General features: G+C 38.4%; 1 protein-coding gene across 1 annotated transcript in view; it reads right to left on the bottom strand.

Annotated features, from left to right (window-relative positions):
* GALNT10 (polypeptide N-acetylgalactosaminyltransferase 10) overlaps positions 1–14,535 on the bottom strand; it is a 36,626-nt gene extending 22,091 nt beyond the window's left edge. The window contains exons 1-3 of the mRNA XM_030459219.1: positions 14,442–14,535; positions 13,450–13,588; positions 9,299–9,465 (exon numbers count right to left, since the gene is read on the bottom strand). Coding sequence (XP_030315079.1) covers positions 9,299–9,465; positions 13,450–13,559 — 277 coding nt within the window. The 5' untranslated portion in view covers positions 13,560–13,588; positions 14,442–14,535. The remainder of the gene's footprint in view (positions 1–9,298; positions 9,466–13,449; positions 13,589–14,441) is intronic.
* Positions 14,536–15,829: the final 1,294 nt, after the last annotated feature.

Genomic DNA, 15,829 nt, shown 5'->3' with positions numbered 1-15,829 from the left:
TGCAAGCCAGGCCTCCCTGAAACAGAAAGCTCCACATCATTCAAATTAACTGCTCTCCCTGTTCTTTTGTGCAGATGAGCAATACTTTTGAAGACCAAAATGTGCTGTTATCTAAACAGGCAGCACTTACACGAGTTTTCATTTTCTTTCAGTGTTTTCACCCTCTGATTACTGAGGTTGGTTGGTAAGATAATAAACTGATATAATGAAATTCACTCTGAACACCAGTCCCAGTAATAGCAAACTGATTAAGCAGATCACAGCCTTCCAAGCTGAATCTTCTAAAAGCAAAGGCCTGGAAAGGGAGAAAATTATTATCTGCTTCTTCACCAGTTACACTTCTGCGAGGAGGGGGAAACTACTTAGAGGGCAATTCTCACTGCCTGTTCTCTATCAGTGTTGGGCCTCAGCACATTTTTATCAACAAAAACTATGGGGAGGAGAAGAGTTTCTGTGCATGGCAATAGCTGGAAGTGTACTTCTTTATTTGCTAAGATACCAGTAGTCACTGTTTAGATTGTAACAAAGATTAAGAGTTAGGTTTCTGGAAATATTATTGACTTTGTTCTTTTTCTAAATGTTTTAAAACAAAGCTTCCATTTTAGATACAGTGAAGTACACAAAAGTGGACCCTAAGAAATAAAGCAGACTGCAAGCTGCTGGGGCAAAAACCACTTGTGCAAGCCTGGGCTGTGTGCTCCAATAAACTCAAGTGCATAAACTTCTGCTCTCTTACCTGTATCATCCATTACTTCCTGAATTTGCCAAGGGAATTTACTCATACATTCCTTCACCCTATAGAAGACATACAAACCTTGCTCAGTTATGGCTTTCAGGAGATAGTAGGATTGAATGCTGAAACAAAGGTGCAACCTTAAATCAGAAAATTCACATTTATTTGCATCATCAACACCTAAATCCTAGGGAAAGTTTAGCAGGATGCATTTCTAAGCAGGTAAATACACACTGAATAATCATTTTTACCTATAGCATAATTTCTTAATGTCTCAGAAAAGTTTCATTTGTAAAGGAAGTCTATTCCCATTGTTTCTTCCTGGGGGAATTCAGAAAAATCCATTTACTTATCATTACTCATGCTGCAAGGTTTAAGCACTTTTTATTCATAAAAGCAGTGAAGCCAACCTGTGGTGTATGCATCAGTTCTTAACTCCTGCATAAAGACTCCCTGGTCAACTCACAATATCAGTTTTTCCTCCTGTGCTGTAGCCCATCTTTCTCAGGGGAAGAGTCCTTCTCATTAGTTTACTCTTCTCCCTTCCCATTTCATTAAATATGTATCAAGACTAAAACATCCACTTAGTGTTTTTTCCCTCTTCTCTTGACTGCATTTGATTTAAAGAGGTGATTTGGTGATTCTTGGTCATTTGCTTGTTAATTGCTTTTAACATCAGAGAGAATATTTTGCTGACATACAAACCAGAGAGCTGCAGTTTTTGGCCTACATTGCCTTTGTAGCAGCTGAAACAGAAGTGAACTCCTTGCAGCACACTTAATATTCAGCTCAAGTTTGATGTAGCCATGGTGACTAGCAGGAAGGGCATTACTGTCCCAAATACTGCCTTCAAACCAGGGAATCTATGCCCTCATCTTAAGGCCAAATAAGTGGTTTTGATTATCCAGTTGTTTAACTGAAAGAATATCTACAGTCCTGCTGTATGAGCAAGAAAAACACGGCAAAACATTTCAGACAATCCATCACCACTTCCAGCAGTCTGAGGCCAACATCCACACCAGACTGGTTCAGAATCCTGCAAATTTTATACTCCACTTTTTGTATTAGACAGAAAAATTGTGGAAGTAACAAACTTTGACATGTCAGAAGTATATTTTACAAACTCACTCTTTTTTTCTACACCTCTTCACAATCAGTTCCAAATGCTCTTGTTTATTTTATTGGCAAGAAATTTAACTATTAGTGTAAGTTACTGACATCAGCCAGGAAGGTCAATTTATCTCTTAAATCCTGAAGCACACATCCAGGATTGCTGATAACAAAGCTAAACCATCTCAGGGACAATACTGATCTCACCTGACATTCACTTGAGTTGAATGACAGAAGGAAGAGGATACTACCTGCAGCTGAAGGTGCTCTGCTTTTATTTTTTGAGCTTTGACTTCCACTGTTCAGCATGGTTGTCCACCACGTTCCAATCAAGACATCACCATATACTTGACTTACTGGTAATAAGAAACTAGTCCTCATAGCACTTAAAAATAGATCCTATATTGAGAAAATGAGTGTGGTATTTCTTTACTAAGAAAATATCACTGAAATTAAAACTACACAAGAAAGAAATGTGGCTTTGATTATCTACTTTTATTTTTAAATTGCAGTAGGATTACCTTCCAATTTTTTTTCAAAGTGAAGAAGTTTCCACCTTTATCAAAGTCCCTACGTAGGAACATCTGCTTTCTTAATACCACCCAAAATGCATACTTAAATAGCAGAAATTATGATTACCAATAATAGACATCATATACGAGTACTGGCAGAGGGTGTTTGAATCACATTTCTAATTAACTTCTATAGAGAAGCAGCTGTAAAGCATTAAAATGCTGATTTGCACTGCAGCTGGCAGATATTTAGATTTTTCACTCCTAGCAGATGAGGACATGTACCTCAAGGTGAGGAAAAAAAAATTAAAAGCTGTTTTCCTGCAAACTTCCACTAATAATACAAGCTACATGTGTAGGGTTTCTTAGTAGCAAGCCATGCAGTTAGATTTATTTAATGAGCTGTAATGGAAACTATGCTCCTCAATTATTTTTTTAAACTTGGGTTTGCCAGACATCCATTGCTACATAATAATTAGCTTAGAAAGAGGTCATAGTAAACTGAACCTTTTAAGCCATCTCATCTCCTTTCTAGAAAAATCCTTCAGACACAGCAACTGATCATGAAGTAATAAATACAAGATGATGAAAAGTAAACTGGCTGGCTAATTAAAAAAGCTGAAGTAAACAACAATGGGCTCTCAGCTCCCTTAAAACACTAGAGGATATATTTTTAATTCTCTCCATCCCTTGTCTAACTGAACAATGCAGGTTTCAGATATCCTTTTAATATGGGGATACACAGGATGGTGTTTAAAGACACATTAAAAATGAATACTCAAAAAAAAAAAAAAAAATTGAATCTCATCCACATTTCACTATGGATCCAAAGCAAGCTCTGCCACTAACAGCTGTCTGAGTATCCCACACTCAAAAGATGCTGCCAGCAACAGAGAATAACAAAATACTCTTTCATGAACAAAAAATCAGACATCTGCACCAAGTTTTATTTTATTACTCCACTCCCTCTGATGCTCACTTCTGAACAGAGTATTGGTCCCTTCATAAATTCACTCTTACACCAGTATAAAGGTTCAGCTGTTCTACCAGCAAGTCACACTGGGCTCTGGATAACAAACATGACACCTGAGCTATGTGTGACAATGACTTAAATGACTTTGAAGCCCATTTCACTTTGTAATATTTGTACCACTACCATAATCAGTGATATTCAAAGCCAAATCACTTTCTACATGGAAAAATGACATCAGTATTGGCTTCCTTTAGAAGCAAATTAATACTGAAATTCTTGGAACTTAATTGTAACCTCACTGTGACTTTCTGTACTTGGTATCATTAAACCACAAGAAAAATGAGAAGGCCCAGAGAATGAGCATTAAGAGCCTGAGATTTAACGAGATACAAACAAAATGAGTATGTTTCATGACACACAAATAAATTCTAATGAAAGTAGACAATTGTTCTCTAAGACTTCCAAGTTTCTCTATCTAAAGTACCAATCTTCTGAAACCTACAAGAGGGTGGATCTCGCTGACAGTTACCTCAAAGCTGTTATTAATGAATCTAAACAGACCTGTGATAATGCACAATCAATTCTAACAGCAAGGAAAAATCATTATTAATCTGTGACTTAATGCACAAAAATAATCTTTTTATCATTGGAGACAGCAGTTACCACAACTTCCACAGGAGACCTTGGAAGCATCATTGAAGAAAAGGCTGTGGAAAAGCTTAGTTTCCTAAGAATAGCTTGGGCTATTTTTTTTCTCTTAATTCATGAAGGTAAAAAGATTTAAAGGAATCATATTCAAAATTCAGTAAGAAAGACTGTCACCACTTTGTTCTGAGCACAGTCACTCCATATTCAGAGATACACTAACCAGATGCACTCTACCACATTAAAGAAGGAAAAAAAAATTACTTTTGCAATGCATGTGGCTAAAGATGAAAAGATAATCGTTTTAGCTGCATAAATCCTTTACTGCTCCATTTAAAGATCAAAAAGAATTTAAGTATTACGCCTTTTTCTATTTTAGATACAAAGAACATGATTTCTTTCAATTAAGGCCTGGCAGATGTGGTTAATGGAACAGAGTTGTATTTGCTACATCCCTGATGCTGCACCAAATAACAGATTAATCACCTGATGCCTTTTCCCCTCAGTACACTACTGAGCAGCTCCTGCCCTTCAGACCAAACTACACTGCATGTGGTTCAGCCAAGTGGCCTTATCCACATTTGTATTTCCATTCAGATTATCCCAAATGGCTATGTCCAGAATGACTTGTACTGCAATATAGATTTAAAAAGTCATGGGGATTTATCTTCAAAAGGGAAAAAGGGGGATTTGACTGGTGCTCTGACACTTGGTGAACAGGTGGGCTCTGAGACTCTCCTGCCAGTAAATGTTCAAGCAAGCTACAGGGTGGTGTGGAGAGAGGAAGGTGATGCAAAGGAAAGGAAGCTGACCAGCCCCATGCAAGGGGAGTGACCACAGAAAAAGGGAAAATGTTGGTTAAGTCCAAGAGCTGAGATGACACTGGTTTGTAGAAAACACTCCTTGGACTCCTTCACTAAAAGCCTCTTGCTGACTTTCAGAAATGGCCAAAAGTCTGGGCTCATAATGTTTTGTCTCCCAAACAGGACATGGACTGGATAAACGTGGGGAAAGAATAAGAAAAATTTAAAAATGACCAAAGAAATACACTTTTCCAGGACCTCTATATAACTATAATTATCATGAATTAAAATAAGGCTCAAGGAAACAGGGTAGTCTTGAAAGGGAGACAAAGCTGAAATCCAGATCTTTCCTAATAACCTCCACAGGGGAAAATGAGATCCCATACACCTGACTTATAACACGATTTTCTCCTCCAAATCAAACATAGCCAAGTATGAAGGCCTCCTGGATAACCACATCCTAAAATACACTGAGTTTAATTTAAAACCCAGAAGGTTGACTTTGCAAATGTCATTGTCATACTGGGTTAAATATATTGAGGTATTTCAGCTAAAACTGTTACTGCCTCCCAGTTACAGGTGCAGATTTTGACTGGTTACTGCAAGAAGGATGTAAAGGATTCATGTACTGCTACTACACACACACAGTGCCATAAGGAATATAGCACAGCTGAGTTAACACTTCCAGAACAATCCTAATGTTTGGAGAATGCAGTGTTTTCAGGACTGTCACATTCAGCTTTATTACTGTATCAACATAGTGCTCTGCATATAATGCATGTCTTAGAGATGACTGATGCTGCAGTTGTCATTCTTCAATGAGGGACAACACTTGTTCTAAAACAGTGTCATTTACATAAAAGCAGCCTTAAAAATGCATAAGAACAGGCTGTCAGTCAACATGCAAAGAACTGAATGTTGAAATGTGACTTTCATCTGAAATACAAGCAGTTAAGCACAATCACTGATTTCCATCAAGCTAAGTCACACAATAAACCCAAAGTACTTCTGAACCCCCTGTATGGCACTCTCATTTTCCTCTCTGCACACAGCTAGCCCCAAGTCCACAGCAAGACACCTCTTTTAAATGACATTCATTACACAGTGTATACCCCACGTGCCACTGCTGTGAAGAACTACCAAATACATATTGGGGGAAAACCAAAGAACATTTAGACAAGCATTCTGCAAAGCAAAAATATGCCCTCTGCTCTTTCAGCTTAAGGCTGCTTATTTATCTAGGGAGACAGAGGACAGCTTTATATTTGTTCGTGCAAACATAGAGGTGGCATATATACAGCAGAGGTGTCTACAAGCTACAAGAATTAGCTGGAGACCAATAATCCATTTTGTACAAGACAGACACCAGAGATGAGCAATCTTTCTCACAACCACAGCCAGATTCAGCTTGTAGGTCTAGGGACTGAACCAGACCCCAAAGAATCCATGAGCTGCCTGTTTATTATGTGTTGCCTGCTATCAATTATAAAATGCCATCAGCACTAATACTAAAATCTGTGGTGTTACAAACTGACCTGCATTTCAACTTCTCTCCCCCTCCTCCCATTTCTATGGGATAATAGAACCCACTTACCAGTCAGCAGCATTGCCATTAAATAATCAAAAAGCAAACAAATTTCACATCTGACAGTCCCCAGGAGAAAAGTAATATACAAGAAAAAAACCATTTAGTTTACTTAGGGACATTCTGGTAACAACAAGCTCAGAGGGATATAATTAGTACCCTGTAAGCCAGCATATGAAAAGGTTTAATTTAAATGAGATCACAACCAAAGAATAGCTACACAAATTAAAAACGAAGCCCCAAATCCACACAGGACTGCCACAGTGAAGCATTGTCATGATCAGGAATTTTAAAGTCATAATTCCCATGTGCTGCATTCTGATTTCCATTCACCAGAAGGGTAGGTATTATTTTGGAGGAGGTTAGTCTGTGGGTATCTAACTGTTCTCAGTAGCATGAAGAAAGAGGCAGACAATATTGGGCAGGTTGATTCATATTCTCAAAGTCTTCTGAATGAGTGACTCCACCCTCTTCAATATAACCTATATTCTTCTGCACATTAAATCCCTATGATTGTCTTGAAATGCTTATGATTTGAAAGTCCTTATAACACAGATATTCCAACTAAGTTTGGGGGGGAGGGGGAAAAGCATAAGCTATTGCAGTCTTATTGGGAATGTTATGTTGATACTAGAGACTTCTATTAGAGAAAGTACAAAATAGTATTCACAGTATTTACTCTGTTGTGACCTATGGCACATGCTGGAAAGCAGCTTCTTTTAAGCCAACTCAACAATCCAGGGAATTCCCAAAAAGAAAGATTCACAGACAGCTACTGGAGGAAACAACACAGACTGCACATCGTGGCAAACTGGATTTCTGCATTAGCCTGATCCCACTGACAGGTAGATTTCCCAGAGCAACGTGGCTGATGTGGAATCCAGCACTAAATTTGTGTGAAGGCAGAATAGATTTTGATGATTTACATCAAACGACAGGCACACACACAAAAACATCCAGACAGCAAGTTGCTCCAGTACATTTCAATTTTTCAAAACCAAAGCATAGTAAACATTTCAAAAACATGACTTGCAAAGCTTTTGCTGCTTGTTAAGATTTGCTGTCATTGTGATAGCCTTTTTTGTTTGAAAAATGTTTATTGCTGAATATCACAAAACTGTCTCAAACAAATTAAGAAATAAACAGTTAAGACTGCAGATGATAATTCATCTTTCCAAGTGCTCCAATAATGCAAAACAACACAGCTGCCACTCAGGTATGCTGCAGAGCACAGCAGCCAGACCTTTTGCTTGTTTATTATTTTTGTTTGTTTTTAAATTCAGATGAGTGAACCTAGAGATTTATAACCAGCAGTTTTCCAAGCCAAGATCATGAAGGGTTAAGGAGCCTCCACTTCTCTGCAGTTTTGTTTCACGCATTAAAGTATCCAGAAGGACTGCATTACCTGAGCTAGCAGGAAAATGCTTTTTTTTTAAAAAAAGTTTATATTAGCACTGTGTTATTCTCTTCCCTTGAAGATTTAGCTCACTGTCCAATAGTCTTTTATATCCATCTACAAATGGATGCTGCACTCTTATTAATCTCAGCTACATCTTGCAACCATTGCATGAAAGAAGGGTGTCTGATGGAGAGGAGCTCCAGAAACAAACAACTTATTTACAGACTAATGAGAAGCAGGGGTGGGAGAGCCACGAGTGCTCCCTTTAGCCTGGTCAGAAGAACCCATCTAGAGAACGAAGAAACTACATCTACAGGAAAATAGATTTCATCACTTTCACTTCTCTCAAAAGAACTTCTTTGTACAATTCAGCTGTGGCTACAGCATGAGCTTGTTTAATTTGCTTCTAGATTGAGAAGCAATCAGAGACCTTGTTGGGAGGTTGGCATTTTTTTTTTTTCTCCTCTCTCCAGTTTAGTCTGAAAATGCTCTAAAGAAATTCTTATTTCATAGAATGTTGATTTGTTCAAACCAGCATGCCTTGCTTGCAAACTAGAGACATACTTTAGAACAAATATTAAAGCTGTTGGACAGTGCTTATTTGAAAGTCAGCATAGGTCAGAACACTAAATCCTCATGAGCCTGTTTCCAAGCTCATTTTAAGAACTTCCTGTGTGTCAGGTTTTTGGAGGTGTATCTTTTAGTACCCTTGTAGAGAGCTCTTTTCCCTGGCTGATTAATTTCAGTGGCAGGGCTGAACTCTACAGCTGATAGAGCTAAATAGTTTTAGTGATTTTAAAGGAAAAAAATAGAGCTGCTAGATCTAAATGGTTCAGAGAAAAAGATGGCTTGCCTTTCTGCTACAGAACAAGTAAATTCAGCAACTACCTCTACGCATTGGTGCAACAAATATAAGTGGTTTTTGTGGTTTAATGACAGTGACTACAAGACTTTGCATGTAGCACAAACCCACTCCTAAACAAATACTCCTGGCAAATAAAGAAAATAAAGAGTGCAGTTGTAAGCAGTCAGCAAAGTGAGAGCAGTCAGTTTTGGACGTTGCAGATTTACTTTTCAGGAGTGCAAAATTCAGGAGAAAAGCAAGCCAAATCATAGGCATTCTGAGCTGGACACCTTTTAAAGACTTTAACTGTTTTCTGTGTCTAGGGAAAAAAAAGGCAGAATATGAGGAGTGAGCTCTTAATTTTTTTATTTTTTTTTAATTCAGCTCTGGTGCTAAATGTTACAGGCTACACAGGCCCTTAACAAATTTTTAAAACCAGCTTCTCTGTTCATTCACATTATTCAAAACACAGGACAGCCTGTGCCATCAGCAGCTAAACCAGCACAAACTAGATATGGAACAAGAGGTTTTTTTGCTAGACTTTTGGCCTCTCAAAAATACCGGAGCAAGGTTCACCTGAGCTCTGCTGTTGACAAGTTAAACAGTCTGAAGTCTTTATACACATATTTGCAAGTTAATTGTTTCCTTAGCTAGGTAAACATTGATGGAGATTGTTAAATAGAAACTGTCATACCTCTGTCACTGAAGTCATCCACCAGCACTACCTCTGCTATCAGCTCAGGAGGGGAGCGGTTCAGGACGCTGTGCACTGTCCGGAGGAGCGAGGACCATCCCTCGTTGTGAAATGGAATTATCACACTCGTGTTTGGGAGCTTCTCCAGGTACAGCTTATTCTTGCAGCTGGACACAGGTAGAGTAAGGTTAAAAGGCAGTGACAAGACAACAGCACTTCCATATTGATTACCATCAAGTAACTTAGTTCCTTTATTCCTCAAATTGATGCAAAGTGCCTCAAAAAAACCCACTTATCAAGACAGTGTTGACTTCATCCAGTCTACCTGGCCAAAGTAAAAACCAACAACAAAACAGTCCATGTGAAGTGAGGACTATTAATGGTCAGTAAGCAACATACAAAGTCAGAAGGATCTCATAGGTGCTAAAGCTTCTTTTAATGAAACTGCAGTTGTAACTCTGGATACAGAATTTTCCAGAATACTTGTTTGTCCTACCCTCACACCTCAAAGATCACGAGGAGGGATTTCTAAGGGTTGTTTCAGAAGCTGAATGTGACTTTTCTAGGCACTACCAGTACATTGGTTTAGCTTGCTTGTTCCCAGATTTCAGAGAAGCAGGTAACTCTAATCACATGTATGTATATCTGCAATCCAAAAAATTTTAAATGAAATCTGTAGGGAGTAAGGATTTAGTGGGACACTGGCTTCCCTAAACAGTCCCAGAAGTTTGAATTTGGTGAACAATAGATAGAAGAGACATGCTGATTGCATAGTAAGAACTGTTCCATAACCAAATGCACCTCCCTCAGTAACAGGTCAACTTCCAGCCTCTACACCAAATGCTTCCTTTGTCATGCTGAACAAATTATTCAGGTAATATTTTTTCTACACAATCAATCTTATCTTTTCCATTTTTTTCAGCAAGTCTAGTTTGACACCTGTGATCAGTTCTGCAGACAGAACTGGTGGAGCTGGGCTTTCAACACAAAGCACTGCAGAACTTGGATAAGGCTCAAGAGTCACAGCCCTGTAGGGACTCCTTGAATTTTGGGGCATTTACCCACAGCATTAATCTTCTTAGATTTGAAACAGGGGTAACCCGCCCTTGCTCATGGGGCAAGCTTTCATGGTAGCTTCATGAAGAAAATTCAAACTGCAGCAGTGGGCACAGGATTTATTTTCCTGCGGGTGCAGCTCTAACAGTGGAGTCTGAACCTTGTTAAACAGGTAAGATCTAAGGCTGTACCACAAACAACTCTAGTTAGAAAATACCCAGCAGTTGCTCACTAGGGAACAAAAATCTGTTTCATTCCCAGAACTCTCACATCCAGTGCAAAACAGATGAGGTGCCTACACGAACAGAGATTTTTAGAATCTATTAATGACATTGCCAGCAGGGCTGGCTGCCCTCTCCACTACCAGGGTAGGGAGGTCATACTCTGCTCTCTGCCCTGCTACAACACTGGAACTCTTGCACAGCCTGCACCAGAGCTGATTTGCAGACTTCTCCCAGGCAAGGCTTTCTCTGTGTGCACAATACAGTGCCTGCAAGCAGAGAATCCCCTCCCTTCTCCCCGGAAGGGCAGATGAGAACAATAGCGGCTCTGCCAGTAGTAGCTTTTCCCTGGTACCTTTCCCAGGGAATGGAGAAGGATGCACCTACATTATACAAGCTCAATAAATGTGTGGTTACAGGAAGTGACTGTGGTGCTGAGAAAGGACAGTAGCTTATTCTGAGTTTAATGAATTGTCTTGGGGTGCTGCCAAGAGCTTGCAGGCTGTTGCTGTAATGCACAGATGCAAGATGCAAAATAAAACTGCATGGACTGCTTTCATCCAGCCCTTGGCATTGCAATTTTAACCTCTTCTGAGATAGCACTAGTTATAATTCTGTTCCAATATGAAACAAGAGCCTCCAAATCTCTTCTAACTCTTCTTAAGCTAGAATTCTCGTTTTCTAACTTCAACAAGCAGCAAACTTCAGCTATTATGTTTAACATTCAAGCATGGATAAAATTGTTTCCCTCCAGCTACCACATCTACAATTGTTTTACAAGACCTGCAAAATTAGAATTTAATATTAAAAAACTCAGAAGCACTTAAAGGAAACATTAGCAGGGGAAGACAACTGCTGAAACAAGCAACTGTATCTGTATCGGGTAGATCCAAGTACATGTGCTTTCCTAACCCTTCAGATCCCAGGATTAAGAGAAAGCAGAGGTGACACTATCTGGTACATAAAGGCCCATACAAACCATTTCAGAAGTGAACAAACAGTGGCCACTTCTTTGTCTCCACCCACCCAGGCCAGCTTTGGGGGAAATGCCAACTATGGCCCCAAAGCTTAGGACAAGACAGATGCTGCATTTTTCCCCAGTTTACCTTTCTCCTCCTTATATTCCCCACTGTCTGCAAGCACAGCCCCAACCAACCAAGTCTGTTATCTCTTACCTTATGTAAAAGGCTAGGTAATATAATTGCTCTAAAACACAGCTCACTTCTTTCTAGAATGCTCCTTATGGACTTTGTTTTAGCTGAACTTTGTTACAAATTGCCCTCATCAAGCTCACAAACAACACAAACCATACCATTTCAAGTATATATTTTAATGGGCCCAGGAAAGGCACAACAGACCCTTTCAGTTGTGCATTCCTTTAATGCAAATCTCCATCATACATAACTCCCCTCCCTGCCCAGCTAATCCTAGCATCCATTATACACATGCTGTTGATTCCCTCCTTGAGACCTCCACAGTTATAACCAGCTACACTGGGGGAAAAGATGTGTCAAACAACAGGCAAAGCAGCTGCAGCAGTATCATTAATCACAGCTAAAGTTGTTGGTGATCCAGACACTTATTAAATTTTATCTGGGGACTGGACTTAGATGTTTCATATTTTAAAACAGTTTAGAAAGCAGAATTAGCAATGAGGAGTCAGCAATTTTGGGAATCAAGGAAGAATGTGAGGTAATACATTAAATCAGACATAGAAATGTTGACAGTGTCTGAAGTTTCAATTCTCAGAGCCTATGGCAGTCCCTGTAAATGGAGGCCAGGTATAATTTAGGTTATCAAATCCAAACTGTATTTCCTAGAACTTGAGTGTGGGCTGATCAACAAGAATCTTCAGTTACCTGATATATCTCCATGTTTAAGCATTTCAGCTGCATGTCTAAAATATTTATGAGGCTATAGTTACTGCTCTGGTTTATGAGCATATATTGAAAAAGGGTGCCATGCTTGATTAGTTTGCTGTGACAGCTAAAGAATCTCTCAAATGTGCAGCTAACAAATTATAAAACCTGACTTCTGGAAATTCAATGAATTAAGCAGATATTGAATTCAGATTCACTAAATGTTGATAAAAATAGCTTTATACAAAACAAGCTTTCATTCAAATGTCTAACAACGCTTTCACACAAACACTATTTAAAAATCTCTTAGTTTTGTATAAAATAAGGGTAAGTCCTAACTGAAACATTTTTGCTAATGAAAAACTGCCCCTGGCTTGCACAAAATCCAATTTGACACCATCTTAAAGGACAATGTCCAAAATCAGATGAACTCAAAAGTCAGCATGCAATGGAAGCCAGTTTCTACTTGTAACCCATAGTGAAATTTTTATGGGGAAGATGTCAGTATCTAATAAAATTCTTCATAAATACTTGCAGTGTTCTACTCCTGAGTAATTTATTTTCATTTCACACCCAATGTCAAAATTGGACGGAGTTCTTAGTGACAAAGTCATCACCTGATGATGGCATTTGTCAACTGAGTCGGATATTTACATCAGTTTCCATTTCAGAAATAAATAACTCCACCTTAAATTGTTTGCTATATTATTGGGCTCAGGAACTGAGCTGTGAAGCTGTGAGAGGTCTGTGCAGGCTTGCAAATTTTTGATAATTTTAAGAAAATTAAATGGAAAGAGGATTATTTTTTTTTCCCCTCTGATTTGGTCTCCTATATTTTCATTGCAATTAATATACACTGCTCTTTATTACAGAGACAACAGGACTCATCTGTGAAAGGACAGCACTTGATGAACAAAGGTACAAGAGTTCATAATGAAAATAGAGCATACTCCTGCAGATGTGTAATTTAGGGCTTGTAAAATTTCACTTGTAGAAAAGCAAACTGTATACTCACTTTGGATGTCTGATGTCTGGAAGAGAACGATTCAGAGAAATTTTATCACTTACGAAGATATTAAAGCCATTTTCCCTGTATGCCTGGTCCACTCGTTCTGCATCAGTCATTGGGTAAGGTTTTCCCTGTTCTCCATTTCCTACAGACAGAAAGCAAACATGCATCATTACTACTAATTGGTGCTTAACTGGACACAAATTACTTCATATGTCTAAAAGAGAGCAGTCATCTTATAATCTTCTGAAAAAACCTTCATTAATTTTATGCTGTATGTCATATTTAGCATGGGGTCAATCATGTCAACCTAACAATTTTATTTGATAAGCAGTTTTCCTACAAACCACTCAGTTGTGCAAACAATAGAAGTTAAGGCTTCCTTACAACATCAGAGACAGATGAAGGGACTATGACAATGCTGGGAAGAATCTGTAGAATGCTTTTTGTTTCCCTGTGGAATGAATACATATGGTCTGAATATCTTACCACTGTTGCTTTTTTTCAGCACAGATGGATATGTATATTTAACAACCTGAGCTCTTGCACAGAGGAGGCAGAGCCCTTGCAGACACACCAGTGTCAAGCTGTGATGCTTAAAATGGGCCCTTTTATACAACATATGACAAAACCTAGAACTATGGAATAAAACCTACACAAACGTTATAATCTAGAACACTTTTCAACTCTCTTCTTCCTTTCTAGGCTCCCATTTTTGAGAGGTACAGGCACATTTTTTTTTTGTAAGCTTTTAAAAATTCAATATTGCACCTATCATAAAAACACCAAGATGTTACTAACACATTTTCACTTCAAAATGGTTATTGTTGAGTGGGGGAAAAAAAGATGTAACTAGCTTCAACACAAAATAAATGTTGCATCATGTTATGATCATTTTGACCCTGAAGCTGAGCATGCTGCTCTGTATGCAGCCTACCAAATTAAATAAAATTAAGTTTTAATCTGTATTAAAACATTTTAATTGTAATCTTACATACCTACACGCTCAGAGTCCCTCCTTATAGCTTCTTTGTTATGCCAGTCTTTTTTCCTCTGTCCATCACCAAAATAAGGGTCTTTCTTTTGCCTCACGTATGATGCCTTTTAAACAAAAGATAGAATATATTAGGTACAAAGCGTGCAAATTCTTTTATTAATAGCCTCCCCCTTCCTGTTAGAGGAGATCTGCCTAAAGGTGAGGCAATCACAAGTAGGTAGTTTTTACCCTGAAAAGGATAAGAGAGGAGACAAGTTTTGCATGCCTCAGATCAATACTTTACCTATAGCTGTTCTGAGAATTTTTTTTTCAGTACACCATCATACATGCAGACCAGTATTTTTAATAAGAGAATCTATTAAAAGCTCCCATTTTCATTTTGAAAACATCCAGAACATCTTACGTCCTATTTAATTAACAATAGAGCTGGAATAGGGAGACCTATTGCAGGATCATTATTAATGAGAACAGTACTATACCTGAATAAGATCAAAATAAGATTTAAAAGGTCATTCATTAAGATTCCTACTGCTCAACTTAAAAGCAAATTTTACACAAGGCATGAGTTTGCACTGAACCCAATTAGAGCTCCTGTTTTCATGAAGTTGTTCATGAAATTCAAAAGCAATAGGTGCTTTAGGAACAAGTTAGCAAATGAAAGATGGGGTGAATTCAGGATCAAAGAGATTATGGCATGTGGAAAGAAAACCATGATGTCTCAAACACTGACATTCTCAAGACACATGACAAATATATATATATGAATGTGAAATATGTAAGTAGAATTTAGGGTCTAACATCTTTAAAAAAGAGTTTTCAATTTTTTTTGGTAATATGCTGGTAGAGTATAAGTGCAAGTAATTTGTAGCATCATTACTGCAGAAGTAGTTACATAAAGAAGTTGTGGCTTTACCCTTTTCATTCCCCATGACCTGCAGAGAGAACTCCATAGGCTAGAACTTCCTAGAGAGAAAAACATGCTTCCATTCTTTGAGGGCAAGAGATTTCAAGTCTCACTAATGGGTCAATCAAACCGATCACCCACCAAAAAGCAATGGTTGGCATAGTAACCTTGCAGGGTTATTGAGCATCTTTGGTATTTGGGATACACACATAATTTGACTGAGTAGTTAAATTACAAAATCTTTACTTTCATACCTATACTTGTCTAGGGAAAACAGGATATCTGGACATTTTACTTGTAATTCCAATGCACTAGACTTCAGTCTGAGGCAGTTCACCTCACTGCAGTCTGACAGAACCTTGGTGTGAAGCTTGCTGTGAAGGTTCTGCAGATTATCCCCATGGCATCACTTCTCTTCTACAACACTCAGCAGCAAGGGGGCCCTGTGTATTAGCTTCCAAAACCACCAGTGAAAAAAGGTTTCA

The sequence above is a fragment of the Calypte anna genome, chromosome 13 (genome assembly GCF_003957555.1).
Source record: "Calypte anna isolate BGI_N300 chromosome 13, bCalAnn1_v1.p, whole genome shotgun sequence".
In the NCBI taxonomy this organism is placed as follows: Eukaryota; Metazoa; Chordata; class Aves; order Apodiformes; family Trochilidae; genus Calypte; species Calypte anna.
This window is presented reverse-complemented; position numbering and strand designations above follow the sequence as displayed.